The sequence below is a fragment of the Anoplopoma fimbria genome, chromosome 12, assembly GCF_027596085.1.
Source record: "Anoplopoma fimbria isolate UVic2021 breed Golden Eagle Sablefish chromosome 12, Afim_UVic_2022, whole genome shotgun sequence".
Classification (NCBI taxonomy): Eukaryota; Metazoa; Chordata; class Actinopteri; order Perciformes; family Anoplopomatidae; genus Anoplopoma; species Anoplopoma fimbria.
In genome coordinates, this window is record NC_072460.1 from 11,212,817 (window position 1) to 11,235,133 (window position 22,317).

General features: G+C 37.7%; 2 protein-coding genes across 2 annotated transcripts; both read right to left on the minus strand.

Moving 5' to 3' along the window:
- Nucleotides 1–137: 137 nt before the first annotated feature.
- tmem201 (transmembrane protein 201) lies at nt 138–13,539 on the minus strand. Its single transcript, XM_054609824.1, has 11 exons — nt 13,279–13,539; nt 12,157–12,277; nt 11,827–12,015; nt 11,551–11,730; nt 10,195–10,559; nt 9,888–10,088; nt 5,399–5,598; nt 4,013–4,075; nt 3,623–3,913; nt 3,294–3,422; nt 138–2,367 (listed from the first exon to the last, which is right to left on the minus strand). Exons 1-11 carry the CDS (start codon nt 13,386–13,388, stop codon nt 2,270–2,272), a joined length of 1,947 nt encoding a protein of 648 aa, XP_054465799.1. The 5' UTR covers nt 13,389–13,539; the 3' UTR covers nt 138–2,269.
- Nucleotides 13,540–14,756: 1,217 nt separating this feature from the next.
- Nucleotides 14,757–16,019, minus strand: foxl2l (forkhead box L2-like). The gene has a single exon (XM_054609781.1). It carries the CDS (start codon nt 16,000–16,002, stop codon nt 15,205–15,207), a length of 798 nt encoding a protein of 265 aa, XP_054465756.1. The 5' UTR covers nt 16,003–16,019; the 3' UTR covers nt 14,757–15,204.
- Nucleotides 16,020–22,317: the final 6,298 nt, after the last annotated feature.

A 22,317-nucleotide genomic window follows, 5' to 3' on the forward strand; every position in this document is an offset into this window, starting at 1 on the left:
TGCGAGAGAACCTAGATATATACTTCTTGTAAAAGAGTCTGAAAAGAACAACCTCTGATTCGACATAAAACTGGTGTGAAGTCCAGAAAAAAAACCACAATATACTTTCATTGCACTGTACATAATAATTCAAAAAAGAATTATTTTAACTGAAAAAAATGTTTTCTCATTCATGAAATTCAATACGGTTGAAAGAACAATTACATTTCAACGTACACATGATCTGATGAATGGACCTTCTTCAGCAAAGCAAATAAACATTCGGCAGGTAACACATCTAGTACCAATTTACAAGTCGGTATACAGTATGTCGAATGGTTACAATACTTTAAAAAATATATTATTAATTGTAAGGTTGTCTAGACAGTTTTCTTAACTTAGACAATTCCCAGTGATTTGGAGGTCTTTCAGTAGCAAGTTTGGTTTTCTCAGAAACTTAACATTAACATTAGTTTAATTAATTATTGTCAAGAAATAGCCTGAGCACTGTGACAGACTTGTTTAAAGATATTTTCATGTCTTGTCAAAGAGTATGAGAACCATTCCTCCACCAAAATAATGTCTACACTACAAGAAATAGAACATGATGCCTGTAACTGCCCATAACCTCAGAATTTCCATTTCATTTTACCACGCGTTTTTTTCCTTCAATTATTTTTGTACCATTTGTTACAAGTATCTTTTAATCTATTTTCTACTGCTAATAATGTTTTTTGGGGGGCAGACTCCCAGGGGGGGCAGGGTTAGTGGGATGCAGATGTTGGCATACTGTATATTTTGTTGATGTTTGACCCCCCCCCCCCCCAAAATCATTTGAATATAGTTTAATTATTACTTTGACTCAAGATAAGAACTTCAAATACACACTTTAAATTACAACAATTTCAAAATAGACATTGTCTGAGAAAAATTACATAACCTAGTAATTCCACAAAGAGGGTAAAAATGATTCCCTGCTAAAATCAGACTTGGTCATTCAACAACACAATACATTACATGTAAAAATAAAGACCTGAAAGCCTGACACTTTTACACAAGAAGCAACATAAGCTAACTAACGTGTTTAGAAACATCTAACATATGTGTTTAGAAACATCTAACATATGTGTTTAATATGTACAACTTTTTGGAACTCATGTTCAACACACACACACACACAATAATCACACATCTGCTCTTCAACTCTAAAAGAACAATTTCAAATCACATATTCAAAATACAACACAACCAACCACTAAAAGTGGACATACAATTCAGAAAAAAAAAACAAGTGCAAATGCATTCAAATTGAATATGTGTTTGAATACAAAGTTATTAGATGTTTGATTACAAGAAAATTGCTCTATAAATTAGTTCACAGCTCAGTTCGGAGTAAAACTTTAATCCAAAATTCTGTGCCATTTTTATGCAAACATCGTATAAGTTTTTTCAATATATTGCACTTGACCTTCAGAGTTTTGCCCCTTACAACAGGATATCTACAAGAGATAACGGAAACATAAATGGTTTGGTGAAAGAGAACCATTTCTGTAGTGAATGATTGTGACACGTGTCACCTTTGTATTAGATATAAAAGACCAGAATAATAAAAATGTTGACTGTAAACCGTATTACAAAACAACATAATAGGATAAAGTTTGACACACCAGTCTTTGACAACTGCAAACATCCGTGCTGTGAAATTATGATGTTACAAAGTAAAAATTTGTACACATTTCCAAAATGCAAAACTAAGTAGGCGCCAAAAACACAACATGCTGTTTACTGTTGAGTAAAACCAGAAGTTTTATTCAGTTGGGAGAGGTAATGAACTCATCACAATCAGTATCAGTAGGTAAGACATGAACCTCTGCGTCCAAGCAGCATCAACTGAACAGTACATGTTTATTACACGTTGTATAGCATCAGTGCAAGAATGGCGACTTTTAAATCAATTACACATGTGCCTGCGTTCATGTAAGAGGAGCAGTGACAAACCAAAATACCAAACAAAATATACAAGCAATCTTTAATCACATTAAATCAAAGGCGTATATTCTGATTTCACTACACGTTTTTTCTCGTAACTCCAAGCAAATGGGAGGTACGCCTTTTCTGACCACTGTATTTCCCTTAGCACCAGCAAACAACAAGTAGCTGGCAGGTATTTGATGTTCTCTGACATCGCTTAACAATCTCCAGCTCCAGAGACACGTCATGGTTGTCTAAGGCCAGAGGCCAACTCACTCTGTGCAGGTCACATGAGGACAGCAGCGGACCCATCCACAGTTCATCTCCAGTTGTTGTACATGTAGAGGCCAGCGAAAAGCAGGTTGGATGTCAAGCTGACCAAGAGAAGTCCCGGCCAGACAAGACGTTTAATTAAACCTGGGGAAAATCACAGCGAAAGCAAATTAAAATGAATAAGGTGCATGTGTCCTTGACAATGAAATGTGACACCAGTTGTTTCATTACAGTTATACGTTTTGACAGTTGTTTCAGCATCTCCTGGCGGCTGTTGCTGGTACTTGGCTTATGTGCTCATGTCATGTCACTTTGGTCAGGAAGTTGCTGTACTGCCTCAGAGGGAGTACCACACCTTCTATGAGAAACTATTTGAAGAAAGCAAGGTATTCCCGAAAAAGACTGGTATATGTGGTTGTCTTCTTTGCTGCAGCTAAGTTTCAAATCAGGTTTTAGAGACATCTCAAAGATGATCAAGAGAAATGGGAGGCACCTGAGCTAAATTTCAAGTTTCATAGCAAGGGCTTTACCCTTTTTGGGGTATTGAGCCAGATGAATGTGGGGAAAAGTGAATGTAAACTACTTCAGCATAAGACTTGAACATAAAATCTAACCCTGTGTCTGCCTTTGAAACCGTACAGCAGTGTCACGTCCTATTTCATTATGGTTTCTCACCAACTTGGCTCCTGACAATCCAAAAGTCTTCCGATTCTGGTTTATTCATACAGTTACATATATTTGCTTATACCTCTGTACCAGATACTTGTTATAGTTACATCATCACTATTCTCTGGAGTATCTGCAGGGTTTCCCTTAACTAGCAGTGGGACTGGACCAACACACTAACTGTTCTTATGGATCAATGTTAATGCAAAAACACAAAATGTGAACCTATCGTTTAAACTGTACATCAGACTAGGATAACCATTTAATCAACAAGGCCTTAGGTCTTGATACTGTCATTTCCTCCAGTCAGAACAGGCATGAAACCAAAATTAAATGTGATTTCTGACAGAACGTGGACAAAGCACCCATCTCTCTGCCATGTTGAAATCAGACAGACTGCTTACCTTTAGGAGGAGGAGGGTTCTCAGGTCCCTGTGTAGTTGTGCCGACTACGCAGGCAGAAGACTCTGAGGAGCTGCCTCGCCTCTCTTCCTCTTCAATCACACTACTGTCCCTCAATAGAGAACTCAAATCTGCAAAGCCAAATCATAAAGCCATAGATAAAATGATCTTAACATTTAAGTTAAAAGTAAAGCCACTTTATTTAGGATTCGAGAATGCCATCTGGTGGAAATATCATGAATGACACTGAGGTAGACATCAATGCATGCTGCTAAAACCTCAATACAATGAACATTTCACTTTTATCAGTTGAACCTCAGCGGTACTTTACCGTTTTGGCTTTGGAAGGGTGATACATCAGGCGAAAAGCAGCCACTGTAAATGGAAGAGGTCGACTTTACATGGAAATGTGATGAAGACACAGCTGGGGACATGAGTGCCGGTTCTGGCTCCGTGGAGAAAAGCCGGAGTTTCCGACCACTGATGTTGAGGCGAGCGGGGCTGATGAGGGGGCGCCGTTGTCGGGCAGATCCTAAGCTGGATGTCACTGACCCAGCTACTGAAGGAGTCGGAGAGGGGCCGGGGGATGATGGGCGGCTCCCAGACATCAGTGAAAAGTAATCTGTGCCAGAGTGCAGCAAAAAATGTCAACAACATATTCTGAAATTGTGTAAAATAAAGAGTTAAGTGGCGATAACAAAATCACCAGGAGTTTTAATACCTGAGGGCGGGGAGTCTTTGTATTGTGAGGCTGGTCTGCTTCCGCTAAACAGGTAACCAGAATCTGAAAATAAAGAAATTATAAGTCACACCATTCACACCAACCATGAACCCGGGCTTTCCTTAAACATGCAGAAACATGACTCCAAATTAAAGCTTCAGTTGTATTGTGTCTGATAAACCTTAAAGTAGCTAACTTAATGCTATAAAATTAGGCCAAAACTATTTTAAAAGTAAGTGAGGCGTTCTGGTCTATCATCTTATTTTGATCAATTTAAGCCCCCTAGTGGAAGAATTATTAATGCAGCTCGAGCTGCAACTATCTATTTTCATTATTGATTAATCTGGCAATGATATATCAATTAATCGCTCATCTATTGAATATTTGAATAGTGAAAAATGTCAATTAAAATGTCTTAATCCCCAATAGGACGTCTCAAACTTAACTTAACTTTCACACAAGAAAAAGAAAACTACCAAAATAGTTGCCGATTCACTTTCTGTCGATCGACAAATTGATTAATTAAATAAACATTTTAACTCTAAATGCACCATTTAATTATAAAATGTAAAGCTGTATTTAGAGGCTTTAAATACAGTAGATGGTAGGTATAGCATCACAGTACTACCATAATATATGTTAAATGCATTTCATTATCAATATATGATGAACCTAAAACTAAAAAAGGACCAGCCTATATAAGCTTATTAGAGACAAATTTGTATCTGCATGCATGTTGGCCAATAAGTTAAGAAACTGTAATACAGAAATTCCTGAGAAAAAAAGAACGTCTCCATTACACAGTTTGTCCTCCAGAGGGCATGGACGAGATTTATTTAAACTGTAAAATGTTGTGCATATTTATTATTATAGTATAAGAAAAAAACACCCCATGGCATAAACCATATAGTGCATCTCTGACACTGCAAATCCTTCAGACAAATACCTTTTCTAGAAAACAGCGAGTCTTTCCCTTGTTTGGAAAGTGACATGACCTAATTGTATGCGAGCAGTAGAAATTGAAAGTAAATCTAGTGAATCTTATCAAATATAAATTTCTTCTGTATGCAAGGCAGCACATTGCTAGAGCAACTCAAGATTAAACATGTCTGAGCAGCTATGCAACAAGCAGAAGTGGACTGAATATTTTCACCTACCCCCTGTTGAAGGAAGTGACCAGCTACTTGAAAAGGACTTTGCACTACCGTATAAGTTGTTTTCAGTGATTTTGTTTTTAAGTAAAAGACCGCAAATAAATAAACATTGTACTAAATCTAAATTGCACAAGATTGTACCAAAAGGCACAGAAATATCTGCCAGTATCAGACGATCAAGTGCCATTTTGTCTGTCAACTCAAACCAAATCACAAATAATTTCAATGTTACCTGTCCTGGAGAGGGAAGGCATGGTGCCGAGGCTGAGGGCTCTGCTGAGGCGCCCAGGCAGAGAGGAGGGGGAAGCCTTGCGCTCGTGAGGACTCTGTTGATAGTTGATGAGCTTGAAGATGTTGGGTGGCGGGGTCAAAACGAGGGAGTCTGTCATGTCCAGAGAGAGCGAAGGAGGCTGGCTGCTGCCTGCAAGGTATCTGCAACACAAGAGCAACGTAACTGTCTACTACCTGATAACAACATTTTAAGATAACTGTTAAAAGGTTTGAATGCTTCAGTTAAATCATACCAACATTGTAGTTTCCATAGATGACTGCTTTAAGGACACTGAATTTTTAATAAATTAAAATGTGATTTATCTGTTCCACATAAGTGTCATTATACTATTTTTGACATTCAAATATAAAGTCTAACTTTGGTAACAAATGCATGTGTGAAATGGAATTGGTGAACACACATTGTAAGAAACAGCTCTGATACCCATTTAATGTGAGCACTTTATTAATGGCGGCTGTCACTGAAACGCTGCTGCAGCTGTCTGACAACATGCAGCAGCTGAAAGTTCCTAAAGAACAAAAGCTCTAAGAGAAATGCTGCCCAGCAATGAAGCTCAACTCTCTCACATTTCCACAACAGACAGTCAGTGGCCCACACATGTTCTCTGTCAATGGAGTTTGTATTCGGCATTTGAGACGGTCAACAAAGTTTGTCTTTCTAAAAAAAACAATCACAGAAGTCTTGGCCAACATTAAGTTGATATTTTCCCTTGACTCGAATGCTGTGTATTAAGGCTTTTTCTTAAATACTGGAGAGAAACCTACAGAAATGAACAATATGGTGTTTGCGTTGAAAACAATCAGAGGCATATCCTTTCAACAGCTGTTTATTGTATTCCATTTAAAGCAAGCATTCCTACAAAGTCTTCAAATTGGAGCCTTGCATTAAAAGAAAGACACCCAGTTCAATCATAAGAGCACCCAAAACATAGTTTGTTTCACTGGGTACAGTATGTATGTTGCAGGAAACCTTTCAGAATGGACGGAGCTATATTACTGAGGCTAATAAATATATAAAACGTGTAGTAATCAAATTGAAATAAAGTTCATTAGCTTATTTAGGCTATACAAATGATGGCTTGCTTGCTAAAAGTATCAAAATTTGGCATTTTAACCTTACATTTTTAGGTATCAGCTCTCTTAGTGTTTCTGCAACAAACACACACAACTAGAACATTTAGGTATGACACAATCTTGTTAGCTACATATGCATAGTGAAACAGTGAAGCAAAAAAAAAAAAAAAAAAAGACATTCACTACTCCATTGGTAAAAAAGGTAGTTCTACAGCTATCACTAAGAAAACACAAAACATATTGGTGGTAACGGTATAATGCTACAGTTTCATTTCCAGTTATGATTAACGTAAATGTTTAAATGTAGTGACACTAGAGTTAGACACGTGTAATGGTTAACAGTCATACAGCTCATCAGGTTGATACAAACAGTTAGATATAGTTCTATATTTAAAAAACAAACAAAAACACACACACACACACACAAATAGCCAGATACTCAGGCTAGATATTATGCAAGTATCATAGCATAACAAACTGTTTATAGGAAACAAACTCTCTAGCACTGCATCTACAACTTAGACAAAGATAATACAAAACAAAAAGGTAAAAATACACCACTACTTAAATATTACTTACTTTCTTGTACACACATACATACAATGGACGTGCAGACCAGCGTTGGCTTCAATGCAAGTGCATCAAAAATTCATCATACTTTAATTAAAACGTTTTCCGTTATATCTTGCCGTCATCAGGGTGGATGAGATATATATATATATATATATATATATTATCTTTGCCATGAGTTTAAGAGGCAGTTTGTCACATGATGCAGTTTATGAAAGGTAAAGAAAAACATAAATACTGATAGATGCTGAGGCAGGATGAATCGATAGTCATCACATTTTACACCATGCTAAAGCACTATAGCATTGCAATATATGCAATAGATTTTTCAAAGGCAAAAAAGTTCAATCACAGCTTCTGTAAAATACTATGCAAGTTATGAGGAAAGTATCTGTAGTGTCTGACATTTGACAGCACTTTTGTTGCAAACCTTTTATAAAACAACAATTTAAAGCTTTGGGACAACTACAGTTTGTCTCAAACTACTAGTTTGAGAACATAACTCCAAACACTGAACAACATGCAATTTAAACTCCACAGCTACAGTACTCTTCCCACCAAATATGATCATTAAACTCATTCTACAGCTATTAGTGTGTAACAGCTTTCACATTACTGTCAAATAAATATCCCTCTTCACTTAATACATTCCAGTAAAGTAAAAAAAAAAAAAACAGGTTAATGGCAAGAGGCCAAATTATAGCGCATGCAACTAGTTCGTCCATCAGTGTTATTCATTGCAATTATTGTTTTCGTAGTAACTTGCCTCTGCACTATACTTTTGCTCTGGTTTATGCTTTAAGATGCTTGTTTAAGAAAGGAGATGCACTTATGACTTCTGGTGACTAGTAGTTCTCTTGAATACCTATGTTGAATACACTTCCTGTAAGTCACTTTGGATAAAAGCGTCTGCTAAATGACTGTAATGTAATGTAATGTAATGTAATTCATACTTCAACATGTTAGAATGTTGGAAAAAGAAACTATTCCATACTATCCACCATTACTGGAAGTGATCAAGAGAAGCAATACGCAAGTGCTGAAGAAATCTAATATTTCCAGCAGCAAATGGCAATGTTTTGTTTTTTTGTTCTTTCTTGCTTTATTGTATTAAAACATGAAAAACTCCAAAGTCCAACATCTCACTTGAGACTTACTTGAAGCTGTTAAAAGCTTACTAACTTACTTCACATATCAAACTATTTCAATTTGATTCACTAGCAACTGTGCCATCAGAAACTCTTACTTAGACTTGATCACCTCAAGCAAATGCCAAGATGAGTCAAGAACCGGATAGTTAGGCAGTTTTCTTCAGCATCAGCTTTTGACACAGCAGAGCGTGACAAAAACCTATTCAAATTAAAGTCTACAAAGCAAAAAATGTTTTGCAGGTATTATTGGTTTACAGTGAATGCCATGCTTTAATTTTAGGCAGAGAGAAAAGCTGAAGTATAATAAAATTGTAAATCACAGCACAAGGTGACAACAAATAGGACGGGAAAAAAACATTAATGAACTACGGACTGCTTTTCCCAGGAAGCAACGTGTTTAGATTTTCAAAAGGCAATATGAACATGAATCTCACACTGCCATTGTTTATAAAAAAGGGAAAAGATCAACTATTGATTAAGATTCACAGAAATTGTTCTGTCCAGATGAAAATGCAAAAGTAGCCAAATCACTACAAAGATGAAAGAAAGATAGAAAACGTTCCAGGTCTGCCCTGAGAGCTGAAGAGTCGTTTCATCACTGATGTTGTATTCCCAAGAGGTTCCTTACGATCAGTTACAATTAAACGGTGGCATCAAACCCCACACAATCGAACACTTTATGGAAATATTTATGGTGCAATACAGGAGGGATGTGATTATTAATAAAAAACAACTTCAGTTTGGACGGCAGTGTCTCCACAAATGAGTATTTCATGCAATGAGCTGTAGTTAGTAAATTATATTCAACTCACAGCTAAACCAGTGTTAATAAATAAATGAGTACATTCAAAATGCTATAAAATACATTGTTTAGTGTAGTACTAGTATGGTACTTTAATGTTAAGCCCTGCTATAATGGCTTCAGTCCATCACACATTTGTTTTGGTAAATAGGGAATTATCACTAATCAGTCATAGATTAATACTTTTGAATCTAGAGAAAATGTGGCAAAATTTCCCACAAAACAGTCATTTTTATAGTGTTCTTGAGAGTTGGTAACTAATAATATTGTATTGGTTTCCTAATAATAATTCTTAATTCATTGCTGGTTCCTGAAAGACTCTCTAGTCAGTTTCTTTCATTGAAACAGTCCCAGAATAAGAATCTTTTATTGAATCAAACCAGAGGGATTAAGAATTGATAACTTTTTCATTCATTATTATTAGTATTAATTCCATTTACTACTTAATCAATGTTAACCTCCATAATTTTACACACAACAGAAAACTGTAGACTATGTGCATATGTGCTTGAAAGTGAGACTTTGTCGTGATTTAGCAAGTTGTACTAGTGTTTTGTTCTTATCACGTGCCACACAAACAATCCTATGCTTTAAGTTTGCGATTCCCATCATAACCTCACATTCATTCGCACACAGCAGTAAAAGTGGGGGTTATGAGTAAGAAATGGACAGTGAATAAAAACAGCTCGTTCCTTGTTCTGTTACGGAACACACAGATGATAGATTGTGTTTTAAACTGGTTCTAATGAACACAACGTTCCCATGGAAAAGACGAGTCTTTACAAAATCCCATATTTCAAACACAATTTGAACATCACTGCTCAGGTTCTGACCTTCGATATCTGGCTCTTCTTGGACCCAGTGGTTTGCGAGTTGCCACAGCAGCGGCAAAGCTGACTAAGCAACAGAGGGAGACGGTACCGAGCTTGGCTGTGTCCATCCAGCCCGAAGCATCAGTCAAGTAGCTCTCAGACAGGTGGAGGCACAGGATGAGGAACCACAGGACAGAGACCACGGCATCAATTCTCCTCAACCTGAAAATACAGCAACACATGAGCTTGCAGAGTTTGTTTTTGTTTGAATTAAACGTGTGCCAGAAGACCTTGCCAAAAGGCAAATAAAGAGGCAGTGACTACTTACCTCACAACTCCTGCTAAGAAGATAGCAGTGAGACAAGTCAGCAGGCCAACAGAGACCACAGCCAACTGGTTGTCCTTTCCATGCTTCCAAACCAGCTTTGCATTATCTATGACCTGTTCTGGGAGGAGCTCCAGCAGACCATGCCATACAGGCACGTCTCCACTGCTTTCGTTCTTGGGGCTGGACTCATTTTGAGGTTTAGGCTTTGGAGGAATGACCCCACCACTTAATGTCTGTGGGCCACTTAGCGATGTAAGCTGGTATGGCCAGTCACACAACGACGTAGCCACTAGGAACGTACATATCAGGAAGGCAAGGGTCCGTAACAGGATGACCCCAGTGGGAGAAGACACAGAATAGGAGCTCTGTGGGAGAAAGAAGAGGTTTTTGATGTGAATCCTGACATTTTCACATCAAACAGAAATCAATAAGCTATGCAAAGACTAATGTTGACACGATATAACAAGAACATACAACAATACACAGTGGAGGGTGAATCCGGTTGAATGCAGGGTGAACTTTTCATGTTTTCATCTCTTGTTTTTTTAAACAAAGACTACATCAGGGTTGTGAAAGCCAAATAAGAAAACAATAACCGTATGCACTCATATGTGATATACTTTTTAAATAAAAAGCATGCAATACCAAAATAAACAAACCTCTTAAAAAAAGTCCCATCCAAATGGAATTCAATATTCTTTCTTTGCATCTTAACTAGGCATGACGACAGTGGTGCCAAAGATAAAAACATATATAGTAAATACTAAACTAGAGTAAATACTTTGAATAGTGGATATTAAAACTATTTAGTTATAAATAACTGACATTTTTTATGAAGATCTTTGTATTTCAGCAGTCTGAAAAGTTAACAAAAGATTATTCAATGGATAATATTCAACTCTGAGGTGTAGTGGATTAAAAAGTACAACATTTACCTCTGAGATGTGATGGAGTAAACAATATATAGTCACTATCAGCAAAATTTACTTAAAGTATCAAAAGTACCCGTGCAGTAAAATGTACCCTGTCAGTGTTTTACCATTATAGCTGATGTTTCAGCATATTTTTATTATTTCTGCATTAATGTGTATGCTGCATGTTTTAACTCCTTTATTTAGAACCATACAAAGCATTGTGTTCTCCCCCGGGGCTTAAATTTTGCTTACGCAAGCAGAGATATTCTGCACGGAGTGATGTGAAAGCGCTCACAAGTCCCTGGCTGTAATGTAAACACTCTGCACAGTACACCACAGCATATGGTTAACCATCACGCCTCACTGTGTTTCATGTAAATTCATTCATTCACACACTTTGCTTGCTATGTGTCTGCAGTTTTTGACTTTGGATTTCACTGACCTTTATGAAGCCTTTGTCTGATTCTCCGCTGCGTCGAAGTGGATGGTTTAGGAGCACGGTTCGAAGTTGACGGTTTTGATATTTGATGTAGTATTCTACTACTGTCTGACACGGCCTACATAACTTATAGGTCTGCTCCAGGTGGTGCTTGTATGCTTCGATCTCCTCATCGTAGTTCTCCTACAAAGACAAAAAGTTATAAATCTAGTGTTAACAGTCAGTAATGGTAACAATAAAAACAGCATTGTAGTTAATAGAAAAGAACAAGGTACATACATCATCCCGTGGGACAAACGAGGCCAACTGCTTTATTACTACAGTCTGGTTCTTATTGCATTTTCTGCACAAGAGCATCTGACTGTTAACCGCTTGCTGTGGCTTGGTTGTCGAGGGAAGGCTACCAGACACTCCGTGGTTAAGATGCTCCATGTACTGAGCTGGGATAGGTTTGTTGTAATCCCCATTCTGAAAACAAGACCGATCCAACAAATAGTATAAAAAGACACATCTTGCAGCACAGGAAAAATAAATTAAAAACTATTTCATTGCAATTTATTGAGATGCTCGTAAAATAATTCACAGGTGTCATGTAGTTTTGAAACTAACCTCCTGGAAGCCATTGTATTGATCACAGTTGGGACAGTCCCAGCAGTTCCTGTTCCCAAAGGGCACCACAGAATTCTTATTACAAAACCAGCAGTTCACGTCTGCGTGGGTTGGCTTCTTTCTGTAAATAAGAGGTGGACTTCTTACATGATGCAACATGATACTGTCAATCAAACCTGATACTGTAATTTACAAGTATCACTACTATACCCACGAGACACTGCTTGTCTTATATACTGAGTTAGTGTATTACCAGTTGAGAATTGATGACAAACTCTTTGCCGGTTCTTGATGTGCAAAAGTTTTGAAAAACCCATATGATACTTTGGCAATGCATATATACTCAAAACAATCAGGTTAGTTAAAATGTGTTCATTAGGATACAAATCCCTTAGATGTACCATGATGTTTTCAGAAGAGGTCCCAACATATATCACAATGACTGCATAACAACAGTGGTGTAATTGATTAAATGCAAAATCAATTGGGCAAAGTACAGACAGACAAAAAAAAACAAAAAAAACATTGATTAAATGATGGAACCATTAAAACACCACGGTGGACAATGTGACCAGTAAGAGATAAACAGTAGTGTGTCCGTGGATCACCAAATACAATCAGGTATGAGATCAGATATGAACACAGTGTTGAAACAGTGACAGCTGACAGAGCAGTCCATCTCTAAGTAAGATAATGACAGACAAGCTTTAACGTGACAATTGTGTCCATTCTTTTCTTAAAACGAGGGAAAACCAACTAAGAGTGACTTACCTGATAACTGACATGATAATTAAAAATAATTCAGCATTTCATTAAGGTTTGCACACAAACGTTTCCATGCACCAAATACGAGAAACGATCTGCATTTAAAATAGTGAGGAACAATATTCCCGCAAAACTATCTTAAGTTAGTTAGCAACACGGCTAGCAAAGTTAGCAGCTGGGCTAGCTTAACGATGGAAAATAGACGACTCTTTGGAAATAGGAAACATATTTTCATTGCAACATTATTCTTAAAAGTCACAGTTTTGAAACACCAATGCACATTTTGAACACTGTTTGCTAACTTGCACCATCGTTGGTGTCAGTCTAGCTACAACACATGCAGAACCTTCAAGTTACCTGGTGGCGATTTTGTATATCAGCGCTCCGACGGCCACAGACGCCGTCGCTCCGACTCCAGTGAACATTAACTCGGGATACTCCAACAGGAGCTGGTTTAACGCCTCCATTTCCGCTGGAAAAAAGGCAACAAAAGCTAACAAATACACGAGAAATGTAACGTAAATGCTCGGTATCGCCAAACACGGCGCGAGAGCGCACGCGGCAAAAGATCCCTTTTGTTCACGCCCATGGAACGGAAACGGAAGCTGCGTAACTGCCTGGACGCGTTCCAATACGTGTTCTGCATTCCTTCTGGTTGACTGTACCATTCTTTAAAACCACCCATGATAAACTATGACACAAAATCTAAATGTGTTTAACAATTTTTGAGTGTCTAAGGAGGAAGTGCTTTTTTAAATTCTTTTTTTATTGACATCGATCACACTTTTGTTTGCTTCTGAGCTAAGCGTAGTGTAGTGGACGTTGAGCATGATAGTGTTGGAATGTAAGAGGGGACAGTTGGCTCTGTTATGTTCCCTCGCGTCATGGTTTAAACCTCAAAATACTACTGTGCATTGCGATTCTTTAAAAAATACATTGATTTGTCTCGCAACTTGTATGCTGTCAAAGAATAATTTCCTTCTGAAACGTTCAGCAGCATTCTATCACCTCACGTTACCCAAACATCAAAGGGTATGGCCAGAGGTGCAAAGCAACGCATTTAACACATGTAACATTTAATTACATTGACATGCATTTTACATTTGTTTTGCTACTTTATACTTCTATTCCACTACAATTCAGAATAAAATATTGTACATGTTAACTCCACTACATATGTTTTAAAACGTGACTTACTATAGTTTCGTTGAAGATTTTGATTGATATTATAATAATAATCTAGAAATAAATGTATGATCGTAAGATAATTAATGATATAAAAAACAATTAAAATGAGCCCCACCTTTACCAGCTGCTACATCATCTTGATAATGTATTTGTAATGTATCAAATATATAATATAATATTCCTTATTCTGAATTGGGCCATAATGGATTATGAGTACATTTACTATTGGTTCTCTCAGTAAAGTTTGATGGTTATACATTTATACTAGATTATTTTTGAATGCATAACTTTTAACAGCTCATTTTGTTGTAGAACATCTGTAGACTTCTTCTTCCACCACTGATCATGCAAGATACTGTTTTGTGGACAGTTATTTAAATACTTTCTTCACTAGAGAGATGAACGTGACAGTCCTCTTCATCAGTCAACAGAAAAATCATAATTGAAGCTTTCATATAGGCCTACCGTTAAGACTTTACACTGAGCGCTCTAATAACTTGTAAATGACCAGCGTTACAAAGAATGAATAGATGCCTCTATACAGCAGATGAGTGAGTCATTCAATAAGCGTATTTGATGCAAAAATATCATTTTATTTTATCAAACATGATGTATTTTTACATCGAGTAAACATTCACAATCGAAAAGGAAAAGTCACCAGTGTGTTCATGTCCCCAGCGGCTGCATAGCAGCACGGACAATTGGATTAATCCAGCGAAAATAAATAAATAACGTAATTACCAAAAAGTTTATTCAAAAGTAAGATTTTTTTTTTTTTAAAGCAAAAAAAATAATAATTCTTCAACAAAAGAGGCATTAACTAAGCATCAGACTCAAATCAACGGTCTTCCGATGAAACACAATGCGATGAGAAACGTTGACGTCACTGACAGAAATTCCTTGGCATTTGGAACTGAGGCCTCTCGATGAACTGAACCGACAACTTATTAAACAGTTAATTAAGCAATAAGTTCTATACCTGAACAAACCAACAAACATCAGGCAACGTTGTCTGACAAGTGCGGCGACAGCCCCAGTGAAACAGATGAACCCTGGGTCAGTGAACCGGCTGTCAGCGGTCAGAAGCTCATCCCCCTACTGATCATATGAGTACGCTCGCGGCGCCTCTGCTTGCCTCGCGTAGGTGGTGAGCTGTTGGTAGTTACACGCCACCGAAACAGAGCCTCCGCCGGGGCTCACCGGCCGGGTCACTGCGCCGTAGGGACACCCGCTGTGCGGTACCAGCAAGGGCGGGTGTCGGTGGTACGCGCCGTACGGAGAGTGATGGAAGTGGGAGGGCGAGCAGTACGAACTCACCGGGCCGCTCGGGGACACGCTGCGGGTTTGCCCGGTCATGACCTGCGGGGTCGGGTACGTTGTCTGATGGGACAGACTCCAGGAGCCGCCCACATAAGGCTGCAGGTAGAGCGGCTCGGGATAGTCCGCGGAGTTCCCGGTCAGAGCAGGCATGCTTGGGGGTCTGTAGGGTCTCCTCACCCTCCTCCGCCGCCGGTAGTTCCCCTTGTCAAACATATCCTCAAACGCGGGGTCCAGCATCCAATAGTTGCCTTTCCTGTCCCTTCCGTAATCTCTGGGCATTTTGACGAAGCACTCATTCAGAGACAAATTGTGTCTTATGCTGTTTTGCCACCCTTTTTTGTTCTTCTCGTAGTAGGGGAACTTGGAGATGATGTAGTCGTATATCCCGCTGAGCGTCTGTCTCTTGTCGTGGCTGTCCTTGATGGCCATGGCGATGAGAGCCACGTACGAGTACGGTGGCTTCCCCTGCTGGCCGGTTTCCTCCTCACCTTTGGCTCCAGGCGGGGGCAAGTTGGAGCCGATGTCCAGAAGCTGCGCTCCCTGATCGGCGGGGGGTTTCTGCTCTGCATCCATGGCTCAGGTTATCCGTCCGTGCGTCCTGCGAGAAGCAAAAAGCTGCAATCTGCAGTTTAGTGAAGGCAGCGCTGTGACTGTGTCAGACTGTGAGACTGTGTCAGCAGGTGCACTCACTCCTCCCACAGGTAGAGAGTGCAGCAGTTATCGCCTTCTTTCATCTCGCCGGGTTTCTTACAATGTTTATGCCACTGTATGCAACAATTGTGCACTCTGTTTGGGTTGAAACAGGGGTCACGGGACTGTGTTTTAACATGAATTGACATATTAACTTTGGAGCGAGGCGATCAAAGACTAACTTTAATTACGTTGAGTTTAGTATTCAGTGTGGTTAAAGGGATTTGCAACAGATGGAGATGGACCCACTGCAGTCTTATGACAAATATATTTTAAAAAAAAATTACACATTTATTAACGTATTAAATAGAGTATACAGTGCAGGTCAATGCATTTAAGAGATTATTTCACTCCACACATTTTATTTGCTACCAACAAAACAAGGAGAATCACAAATAATATATTTATTAGAGGAAACTATTTGCATATAATATTTAAACAAGCCTTGCAGTTTTTTTTGTGACCAATTTTTCTTTTACTCCCAAATGTTTTTATTTGGTTTTCAGTAAACAGGATCAGTAATATAATGATCCACATAATCCTGTTTACAGTTAAAAGAAATAGAAAAAGTACAATACATTGAATAAAATATATAAATGACATTCACAATAGTAATATACAAAAGACAATAATAACCATGGGATGATAAAATAGACAAAACTAAAAGAAATTGAGTTTACAAAGTCACATTTAGACAGATTTTGACAGAAGATAAATACATTCAAAACTGGTTAAGCAAATATGTGATATTAGCATAAAGACTGCCACTAATTTGAATGAGTTTGCATACTACTTGGTAGCTTGTTATGTATAATGTCTGATCTTATCCTTGCCTAAACAAATAAATCATAATTCATTTTTTGATTATATTTTTTGTTATTAATCACTACAAAGTAACTAAAATTATCAAATACTAGTGGAGTAAAAAGTGCAATATTTGGCTCTTAACTGTAGAGTAGCAGAGAATGAAAACACTCAAGCAAAAAAATTTGCACAGCACTCAAGTAAATGTATTAAAGTTACGTTCGACCACTGCACACAGGAGTGTTTTCTTTTCTTCTTCTTTTCAACAGCTTCACACATTGTATTAATTCAGAGGCATGATAGTTGGTTGCAGCTTAACATGTTACACAGAAGTATTGGGACTTGCAGGTATCAGTGCAGCATGCACCCCCATACAGTGAGTGAGGCATGAACAGCAGGCCTGTCTGCCTCTGAGGATGGTAGATAATGATCACCTGCTCTCACCAGACAGCCTGTCTGGCCTGAACTGATTGGGAAACACGGATCTTAAAGAGTCAGCAACAAGTGGAAAGGTCTTTGGCAGGGATTAGAGGGATGTTTGGGGTTGGCCATTGTTATCACTGTAAGGGTATTAATTGGAGTGACACTGAATACCTTTCCTAAACTATACAAGTATTGGCAATTAGTCAGAATTAGTAGAAGTTTTTGTCAAACCTGGCCTTCAATAATCCATCATTTTTAACATTTTTTTATGGAGAATCATCACTCAGACCGTAAGAAATGAAAACTCTATAATCCCATGTATTCCAATTACATAAAAAATGTCATGCTGACATGACAAAGAAATGTATATAAAATGATATACATGAAATCGGGAGTTTTCAGTTAACTCTAATGGTGCAGTTATAAAAGAATGTCAATTAAATAATCCCTATTAGTCAATATAAGAACTCTATGCAAGGGAATTTTCAGGCCTTCCTGTACTGTTAACTTAATTATTTGACAATGGAAAGATTGTCTCATGCATGTAGTCAAGTTGGACAAGATACAGTCAATCACATGATGTTCTTACCGATGTTCAGGACCTTTCTTTTATTAATTTTAGACTTCATGGTCAGAGAGATTCAATAAATGACTTAGCCAATTATGCTCACACACTGGGCGGGAATGAGTCCTGATAGACTCATATGTCTCATCTGCTCCCCTGTACTTTCCTCTCTGATTTCTCTGTTTTTTACTAATGAAAATGATAAATGGTAACTGGACAGCCTTCTGTCCTATTTCTCACAGAGGAAGCTAGATTTACCTCCTGATGTCATATGAGCGAAGAGAGGCGCCAGGCTAAACACAATCTGTGTAGTTTAGGCTATCTGAGACTAAAGAAGAATGCAGCAAAACTGCCAAAAACAAAGATCATGAATGCCGGGCTTAGACAATGGAAGAAATGAGGGGTTGCAGTCCTCAAACATTTCATGGCTGCATTCAAGAACTATAGCAATGTTTTCCAGTTATACAAAGCATTCGCATTGAGTGATTAACGTAAGTTTAAGATAAAATATATTTGATGCAATCTGTTCAGGACATTCTACAACTACCATCTTTATTTCTATTTTTACATTAACTAGCACTAGATGCAGTCGAAAGACCTGTTCCAGGAGTCTCTGTATTTTGCAGGGAAGCGTCAAGAATTTAAAGATATTTATTATTTATCTTCAATACCGTGAAATAGTTTTCTGAATATGCAGCATTCTCGCTGCATTCCTACATCAATAAAGACCCTTAAGAGCATCTTTAAAATCAACAGATTAATAGATTTTCAAGGTTTTTCTCTGGTTGTTTGTCTTTAAACATGCCACACTGTTGCTATTGCTTGGGACAATGGAAACCCAAAATTCCAATAAAATATTACCTGAAGATGTTCAAAATGCACCGGTCAGCCTGATAAGAAATAAAATAAGAACTTGACGAAGGTGATGTGTGCAGCTTCCTGAGGGCTTTTTGAAATGCTGTTTATTGGTAAATATCTCTAGATATTGTGTATTAACGAAATCTCATCATTGAAATCACCTGTAAAAAAATAATGCCGTTCTGTAAGTCAATTCCACAACCTTCAGTGTAATGACTTTTCAATAAACCATTAAATGTTAAGTTAACAGAGTAATACTCCTATCACTACACAATAAGTAGCATAAAGTTACATGTAATTGATACAACATTATCTCTTAATGATTATTCTGTTATTATTACATTGCAGGAGCGTTGATAGGCATTTGGAAATATTATGTAACTTTGACATCGAGATTGTAAGCTATTTTGTGTTAGAGAAAATTAGCTGAATATGTTTGAAGAACATGTTTGAGCTCAGTGTACACTGAGTGGATTTTAAGGAGTGTTCGTTATGTTGTTATTGAACAGGAATATTGTTACTATGAAACATTAAGTAACCGCTATCAAATAATTTTTTTAAATGTGTTACTTTATCCTGATCATTATACAATGAAATGCAGAATGTTACTGGAATATCACAATTATAAATATAACTGTACACAGTAACACATTTATTTATGATAATATATTTGTATGGGATAAGTTCTTTTTAGTTCAGAATTTGAAAATGAGCACATTCTCCACTGTTTCCTGGCATATAAAGTAACTAAATGAATTGACTTAAGTGCCGTTTTTGAATACAGTTAGTTGAATATTTTTACTTTGTGACTTTTGCAAAGAAAACAGGAAATATTCTAACTCCCTCTCTTAATTGTCTGAAAGTACACTTGCAAAACATACGGTATGATGAGTTTAAAAAAAGTAGCTAATGAGACCAGCTGAGCCAACATTGTAATGACACTTATACCTCAATGCAGCTTTCTTTTTGATGGATACTTTTCATTTATTATAGACCTACATTTAGCTTATAAATGTCAATAAAGTAAATATATTCTATGTGATTTTGCTTGTTATGGTGTATTTAAAATCAAGTATTGCTTTAGTTACCAGCAGTCAGGATGAGCACTTAAAAGAACAAGTACTGACTCTAGACCTGCAACAATCAGGAATTTCCCTGCAGTCATACCTTGAATACCTTTTATGCACAGATGGTGTCTACACAGCTGCAGTAGTCCAGAACTCCTCTTAACAGATCAGGTGGCTCAACAACGCCTTTGCATCTATTCTTCCTGCGTGAAAAAATACCATGCTGTTTGTAAGTGCCGAGTGATGTGCAGCTGAAGACATTTTCTAGTTGACTTTAAAATGTTTGCTCCTCTGGCCTCTTAAGAGACTCACTACACAGATTACATTCATGATCCTGTTGATTTAACACGTCGATCTTTTACAAAGACATTTTGGGTCAAAGTAATGCCATTTCTTGAGAGAGATAGTTTGCTTTTGGCTAACTATTTCACAATTATCCTTTTTTACAGCCAACATCTGACTTGTCATACTAGGAAATGCACAGGTGTTACTAATAGCATTGACGAGGGCTCCGTTGCATTCAGGTGTCCCAGTGAGCCAGGACCCACAATACTGAGTCCTTTTTCTTTACACCTGTGCTTTTCCTACTGTGAAGTGTCAGAATGTCTTCTGGTTCTTTCCCCATCATCCTCTCAAGAAAGACAAGGAACACAAATGAAATAGTGTAACTGATACTCTGCAAAGTTGAAAGGCAATGATTAGCAATTTCACTGTTAAGATGCTTTAATTGATTGTGAGGAAATCAAACAGGGTTATGAGTTAATTCTCATCAATATCTGTAGTATTGAAAAATGTATTTAAATAGCAATACCTTACTATGGAATTGCTGTAACATACTAAAGAAGTAAACAATCAGTTTCAATAATGGATTATACTTTATTATATATTTTATAACCTGACCAACTTTAAACATTTTATAATTTTTTTTTGCTTTGAAAGTCAGGAACTGATCACGGAACTTAAAATTAACAAGCAGAAAAAGGTGGTGCATAGGTATGAAATCTGACACACCATGGCACCTGTAAAGCTGTGATCGGCGATCAAAGGAAATGCCAGTGTGTGTTGTGGCTCCTGTCTAAACACAAGTGCATGTGACAGACCACAGCCGACTCCTTGACTTACAGTAGTCATTTATAGGCACCACTCCCAAACCGCCCAAATCCATGGATTACAAGATGACAGAACCAACGACACACTTGATATAATGCGATGGGCATCTGACAGATAAAAAGTCAATATCAGAGTCACATTTCACATTCCTGGACCTTCCTGAGCATAATACTCACTTTAGAAAATGGATGCATGTATTGACATTTCACGGGGTGATAAATATATTCATTTCTTTCTCTCCTCTGACTCTGCTTGTTGGCTAAATTCCCATACTAGGTGCGGCTCTCTCTCAGGTGATGAGATGCTCTAGTTGCCTGTTGAGTTAAAGATGCCATTGACCCATGCACCCTCTCACAATGCATCCTTTTTAGGGTTCTACATGACGGCCTGTCGGCCAGCCCCGTGCCAATCTGGCCATGCAGCTCACATCTCCAGTAAATGACTCCCAAGACCAACTTCCTCCTCTCTAGTGTTTGCATAGGCTGCCTAAACTTACTAGTTTATCACACTAACACATACTTCAAACTCATGAAAGGTGATACATGCTAGTGTAAGCCACTTTGTCAGATCTTTGTAGTTTGACAGTCAACCTGAAATATAGTAATTTATTTATAAATGACTCCAAACATATCCTCTGGATTGTAAGATTTCCTCTGAAAAGGTATCTTATAATAGCCGGTGTCAATCTTGGACTGATACTTTCATGGTGGAGACAAATTTCTCAGTCTCAGGTTAAGGGTAAAAATAACATTGTTACTCTCTGAATCTGTCAATTGCCAATATAAGAGCTCTGCCAAGATAAAGTCAACAAGGATTCCTCAGTGACAGATTGCTTGACACAATGTTTTTCACTTGAATGCTAAAAAACTCAGTGTTTAATTGAAAAGTGTCAAAATGTAACAGAAAGCGTATAGTGTTTTTTCTTTGCTGATGATCTCATCGAAAGAGAATTATTCTGTAAAGAGAATTATAACTGGACCGAATCAAACCGATGATCATCCTGTTGGACTTGTTTCCTCCTGACCAACCTGTTGCCACATGTGTGTTTCCTTGAAGCTATTACGCAAAGTTTGTCTGAAGAGCACTTCTGCCTCTTTCTGTACTGATTTCAGATAGCAGTGAGGCTTGTGACATCTCACTGAAAAATTATTTCTGTACGGGTAACTCGCCGCAGCCTCTCCCATGAGAGCATGATGAGTTATGGTTCAGATCACATTTATCTGATAAAGACACTGCCAAATACCAACCTTGCCTGAATAAACACGATGCACTATGTTCTCACATGAGCGTATTTCTCTATTTTCAATTTTTTTCAGCTCCCTTATGCTTTGTAGTTGCAGTACTGTAATAAGAATAAACTTTTGTTCGGAT

Bases quoted from the DNA above. Each gene is read 5' to 3' on its own strand.
- tmem201 (XM_054609824.1), bottom strand. From the start codon at position 13,388: ATGGAGGCGTTAAACCAGCTCCTGTTGGAGTATCCCGAGTTAATGTTC. The intron at 12,016-12,156 runs GTTAGTTTCAAA...TCTTGTTTTCAG, and splicing joins AATACAATGGCTTCCAGGAG to AATGGGGATTACAACAAACC. The intron at 3,914-4,012 runs GTATTAAAACTC...ACTCTGGCACAG, and splicing joins CAAAGACTCCCCGCCCTCAG to ATTACTTTTCACTGATGTCT.
- foxl2l (XM_054609781.1), bottom strand. From the start codon at position 16,002: ATGGATGCAGAGCAGAAACCCCCCGCCGATCAGGGAGCGCAGCTTCTG.